General features: G+C 40.3%; 1 protein-coding gene across 15 annotated transcripts in view; it reads right to left on the bottom strand.

Moving 5' to 3' along the window:
• Positions 1-369: 369 nt before the first annotated feature.
• The window catches only part of LOC146962131 (neurexin-3b), a 310,390-nt gene continuing 304,367 nt past the window's right edge, over positions 370-6,392 (bottom strand). For 10 of the 15 annotated variants that reach the window (XM_085771299.1, XM_085771291.1, XM_085771293.1 and 7 more), the window contains one exon: positions 370-3,312. In XM_085771299.1, coding sequence (XP_085627425.1) covers positions 2,327-3,312 — 986 coding nt within the window. In that variant the 3' untranslated portion in view covers positions 370-2,326. Of the gene's footprint in view, positions 3,313-5,176; positions 5,523-6,392 lie in introns of those variants that run through there. The other 5 variants (XM_085771304.1, XM_085771301.1, XM_085771303.1 and 2 more) reach the window with 2 other exon arrangements.

The raw sequence follows: 6,392 nt of genomic DNA, 5'->3' as shown, positions 1-6,392 counted from the left end.
TCTAAAGAAACCCAGAGCCATTCCTCTGTTGTTGTGAAGACTCTGGACCCTCCAATAAACGTTTTCTCCCCTCATTTCTTTTTTCTCTTGTTGCATCAATGAACAGTGTATGCATTTGCATAATCATCTAAAGGTAAATGATAGTGTTGAGCTACTCTGCTCTGGACTTCATTTGAATAGAAATGATACCATTTTTTGGTATAAAAGGAAATCACTGAAGTGATAGCGAATGGATGAGAAATTCAGGTTTCGCTGAATCGTCTTCTGTGTAGATGGTTCTGTATCTCCATCTCGTCCCAGCGTCTTCTCCTGCTCTCACACCACAACATGGATGAGTGACAGCCACCCGCAGTCGTGACATCCAGAAAGTTTGGGAACAACATTTTTTTTTATTTCTGGGAATTGTTTGGAGTCAAAGGAGCATAAGACAATAATAATTAACTGGTTTAAAAAGCCAAGTACCAACACAAAAAATCAAAGTGAACAGACACACTGACTGATTTTGCATGAAAATGAATGAGAACAAATAACTTCTGCAATAATAATAATGACATAAAAAAACAACATATTGCAGGAAGATAATGTCATAAAAATGAGACATAAAATTAAGCTACACAATAACAGAAAAAAATCAAATGCAAAAAGACGAGCTGAGCAGACGAGAACACTGACGCCACGTTAAAAAAGAAAAGAAAGAAAAGAAACAAACAAAAAAGAAACACCTGTACGTCAGTAAGGTGCTAGCAGTAAATCTCCAAATCCATCATAATCTGTCTTTATTCTCTTGTTCTGTATTTTTTTAAATTTCCAATAAAAAAATAAATAACATGATGAAAGTAATTTCATAATAGGGAGGAGTCCCTAGTACAAGATCTGAGGGAGGTGTTTACTATTCGACTTGACAGCTTCCAATGGTCAAATATTCATGCGACTGAAGAGAAACACCATCCAGAGACTAGATTTCTAATCTAACAACTTTTGCTCCTGCCTAAACAAATGTTCCTGTGCACATCATTTTTTTTAATCTCCAGGCGTTCCTGGCAAAAGAATAAAAATTATTATTTTTTTGTCATGTTGCTACAGCAGAAAAATCAAATCAAATGGTCCGTCTATACAAGAAGAGGGTTTAAAAAAACTGAACAGAAACTTGAATTTTCTGTACAATATTGACCTGCAAAGCACAACGGCTATGATGTAATAAAATATGTAAACATATTTGTTGTTTTTGACACAGTCGTCTGTGACAACAGATAGAATCACACTTGTTCACACTGGAGTAAGTCTTTAGCCTGGATTTTTTTCTTTTTTAAGATTGCAACAATTAAATCTCCGCCAGACACAAATTGATGATAATGCATTTTGCCACAGCATCTCAGGAAATGTAAAAGGAAACTGAACAGGAAAAAAAATGAAATGAAAGAAAAGGAAAATGCTATCAGAGATTCTAAAATTCAGAGAAACAACAATGTGTTGTGCAATTTGCCTTTTGGATCCACTTTTGCACGCTTGAACACCATCTAGAATTTGGATGCCATGCAGAGCAAGTCCAATCCTTAGCGGAGACGTGAGGGCGAGTGGGAGAAATATTGAGATACATTGCTGCATCACATCCTGCTGAGCGGTCACTGAGCACTGCCTAGTCAACCCTAGGACATCATCCTTCATGAAAATAAAAGATCCAAATTAGTAAATTAATTAAAAAAAAAACCCTAACAAAGAAAAAAGAAAAGAAATAAAAAGACAGATTTAAGTTTACATATACTTTACCTCACATCGCATCCATGAAAGCTACATTTAATGAAACCGTTTGTAATGCAAAATCATGTTTTGACTTCCAACTTTCCCGACAATCATTGTTTCTTGAGGTCCCTCACTTACACAGATGCCAGCACCACGTCACATACACCTCACATGCATGCTCAGAATGGCTGAAATGACAGTGATCGTATTTTACAGGGTTACAATGGACAAGGTCATTAGAACTCCAAGGATCACACACCTCTTGACAGTCACTTGGGGTCGTGTGGATGTTAGAGCGATGTTACTGTATTCACACTGCCAAATGTCTCCAGCAGGGACTCCTTAAAAACGTCCACGCTGAGTCCCGGTGAAGTTGTACTGCATTGTCTCTCTGTAATGCTTACAATAGTAAGTGTGCTTCCATAAGCCAAGGTTCTTTTGTAAATGTCTCAGTGACTCAGTAAGTCTTGAGTTCGCAGGAGGTTTTATCCTTTTTAAATCACAGTTGCCAATATGGTACTGTCAAAATGTTTATAACTTTGTTCCAAACAGTTTATTTTTTATGTGTTGGGAAATGACTTGATTTCTATACATAATATTCCTTGTCCTTGTCTTTCGGTCTCTTACTACTGGCGCTGCCTTTGGCGCTGCCGCTGGGTGCTTTATCCTTCACCACAGCGCCATTGGTCTGCGCCGAGTTGCTGATGTAGTTGCGCGTCTCGTCCACCTGGTAGGAACCCTCGTCCCTGTTCCTGTACTTGTACATGGCGTAGAGGAGGATGAGGATGCAGAGGGCAGCGGCTGAGACAATGCCCACCACCATGCCCGTTGTACTGCTGGATTCTCGGATCACCTCCGATGCCCCGGGGGGCACTCGCCGCACCACGCCGGGCACTGTGGGCAAGGCCGCAGGCACCGTGCGCAGCATGGGCGAGGTGATGAAGGGGACCCGTGGCTTGGTGCCGTCCAGATCGAAGGACGTGGGCAGGGGGAGCAGGACTATGTCCGGCTGCGGGGGTTTTACCTCGCGGTTGTTCATTTTCCCGGCGGGCAGCTTGGGCGGCGTGTCTGAGGGGACTGCCGCCGGTGGCGTGCCCCGGAGGTCGGGTAGAGGCGAGGTGGGTGTAGTCCTACCTGCCTCAGAGGCTTTGCTAGGCCTCAAGTCCTTGGCCTCCCACTTGGGTGCGAGGGCTTTGTAGCCACCTTCATAGGCCGATGTGGTCAAGATCTTATCTGTTACCAGGGAGAAGGTCGTGTAAAAATCTTCATCGTCAGTCGGGGGCAGGCTAGAGTCGAAAGCTTCGCCAGAGCCAAACCCCGAAATCACCATGCCATCATCATCATCATCATCACCATCATCACCACCATCACCATCATCACAATCATCGCTGCCTCGGTCCGACAAGCAAGGTACCCCCGCCTCAGTGGCCATGGCCAAGGATTCTTTGGTGGTCTCAATAATGGTGAGGACGGGACGGAGGGTTGGGGGGAGGGGGATGAAGGGAGAACGGGTGGATACAGAAGGGATGTCTATGGGGTCCTCGACTAGCACGGGGATGACTAGCTCCCCTCCTGGAAAGTGAAGCAGAGAGACAGACGGAGTCAGAGCGCAGAAAGAGTTTCGTCAGCAAAGCAAAGAAGCAAACACCAAAAGAAACGGTAACCGAAAAACGTAAAAAGCAAAGCTCAACATAGGGAGGAAATGAACTGAAGAGAAACAAAGAAAGAAAGAACAGAAAATACTGCACCAGTGCAAAAACAATGAAACTCAGAACCAAACAAGACCCAAACTGAAAGAAAACAACAGCCATAAATAAAGTATACATTGCATCAAAAGGCTTTGAGGGATGCACAAGGGTGAGCCACAATAAACTGACTCCTCTTACATATCCTAAGTCTTCAGAGCTACATGCACACTGCACTATAGGTTATTATATGTTCTATGTGCTGCATGTTAATTCAGAACTGATTAGTGTGAATTACTGTATGTACTACACAGTTTTAGCCCTATATTTAGCTCTATCTGATGATGCTGCATAGTTCTCCGCATACACTAAGGCTTTTAAGAGGCTTGTTTCATTTATCATATCAAGTGTAAATGCTTTTTAGTCCATTCAAAAACTCTGAGTACCAAAACATGCGCTCTGTGGGTAAGAAGAAGCCGAGGGTATTAGCATTTGTTTGCAATTCAAGTGCAAGTCAGTGGGCCTGAAAGAAAGTTAACAAAGTCTGAAATGAGAAACTTGTTGTCACACAGCTGCGAGGAGAGTTGCACTTTTTTTTGAAAGCCTGCTGACCTACACGAGTGGACAAAACACTAACGCTGATAGCGGCGTCATAAAGCTGAGAAATGACAGAAAACTATTAAGGGGGAGGTAATGTTTCTGGACTGGAAGTGCTCCAAGGTCCAAAAACATTCTTCTGAGCCTCTTAAAAACCTGACGGGTTCTTTAGGTCTAACAGAGGGTCGCACACTGATCTAAAAGACAAAACTGTCACTGCTCACAAGTTGTCCTAAAAGAACTGAGGGCACTGTTCTCTCTCAGCATTAGTAGGCTCCCCTACTTGCCCTAGCCTCTTGCCTTTTGACCCCTACAGTTACCACAATGGCACAAAGTCACCAGGCAGTTCAATGACACCTGAATGTTTGCCGTCTGTAAGACTCTTAATGACTTCTTCATTTTGGAGAGTGAAAATTACAGTATGATTCATTAGTGTTTAGAATTGAAGACAGAACATTTTACCACATTCACTCATTTATAAGAAATTAATTTCAAGTTATTGGCCAAACCTGTTTTGTTTGACTACTACAAAGAGTTTGAAACATTCAGATGTCTACTGAAGCTGCTTATCCTCTTGCCAAAGTGGCCGGTTTGTACATTGCAAAGGCTCACAAACAGGGCACTATAAAGAGATGCAAACCTTTTGGAACAATAAAGAATAAAGAAACACAACGAAAAAACGAAGGAAACCAAAACGATAACTAAAGGCATTGCAAAAAGAGTTCAGAGTTAGAGCAAACATCGTAAAAAAACATTCACAAAGTAAAGCCACAGATAGAGCTATCAAGAAAGGGATTAGTAAGAAGTAAGTAGAAAAAACAGGTAAAAAAACAGGTAACAAAGTCAGCTCGGAAAATCATAAAAGCCTACAAAAAACAGTTTTCAAAGGAAGAAAGCATACCATCAGTTTTGTCAACTTACATCAACAAATTGCCCGCATGATTTTGGCAGGAAGAAAAAAAAATTTACAAAAGAAAGTTGTGTAAGAATGCCTTTGGACAAGTTAGGTTAGTTTTGTTTTAACAATTTCTGATTAATTAGTATATATTTCTCTTTTTAGACAGGATGGTACAGGGAGGCAACAACACATACATCCACACATCATGACATGAAAAATAATCTTCACCATTCTGTTCAGGATATCTTTTTTTTTTTTGTTCTTTTGATACTCATTTAGTTTTGTATAAAAAAGAAAACTGTATATCTATAATTCTTGCTTTGATAGATAAGTTATCTTCATAAATATCTACAGCCTGATTAGATGACTTTTTTTTTTTTTTTTTGCTCGACTTTAACATGTTCATCAGTAATGAACAAATGGATGACTGTACATATCTTAGAATCTCTACGTAAAGGGTTTGGGAGCAGGGAATGTGAGACGGGGTGGGACCTATGAACATACTAGGAAGGAAATGACATAGATGGGGGTGAACGTGTACATCAGTTGCCATGTCCATGTAAAGGCGGCACGAAGCGGTCGGGCGGCATTAGAGCTTTTGGCTGTAAGGAAGGGATGGGGATATACAAACAATGAGCATATACATGCCCATCTACAAAAGAGAACAGCACTCTCAACACTGACAGTTTTACAAACCCTAAGCTGCAACTTCTTTGCCATGCACAAAAATTAATCGACTCATTCATTGATTTAAATCCAAATTTCAATCAGAGATAGCTATTAAATAACAGAATATTAGAGATCAGCATAGAAACAGCTTGGAACAGTTTTCACATAAAGTGGTGAGGGTCTACTTTATAGGTAGCTTCTCTTTTTTCTCTATGAGGACATGAATTTGAAACTCCAATACAGCTACAGTGTTTTGAGACCCAATCTGTAAAAGACCTCGTACTGCTCAATAAAAAGCATTAAATTCATAGAGAAAAGAGGAAGTTTTATTCTAATTGGGGGGGAAAAATCATCAAAACATTGGCAGTAGTGATTCTTAGCAAATTAGCAGATAAGGTAAAATTTGAACATTTTCAGAAAAGAAAGAGAGATAAACATATATGTGTATTAACATATATGTACAAAAAGACAGAAATAAAACAGATTAGCAAGCAAGAAAGTAAGGCATTAAATTTCTCACACTATAAAAGATGAACAACCAGAAAGCACACACTGAGGCAGACAAAGAGAAGGGGACAGTTTATAGGCAAAGTGTCACCACCTTCGTTTAACTAATAATAAACTCTTTATTATTAGTTACTTCAATACATTTCTCTTGTTAGTATTTTTAAAACACAGGACAGGGCGTGCAATCTGGATGTACGTCAGAGAAAGAGAGGTAAATCAGACATGGTTTTATTTTGGATTTTAGTTCCACTATAAGAAGTTGGGTTAATGCATGCTTAAGTAAGTTGCATTTAGGG

This window comes from Trachurus japonicus, chromosome 24 (genome assembly GCF_045865225.1).
Source record: "Trachurus japonicus isolate A0001 chromosome 24, Traja_1.0".
Lineage (NCBI taxonomy): Eukaryota > Metazoa > Chordata > Actinopteri > Carangiformes > Carangidae > Trachurus > Trachurus japonicus.
This window is presented reverse-complemented; position numbering and strand designations above follow the sequence as displayed.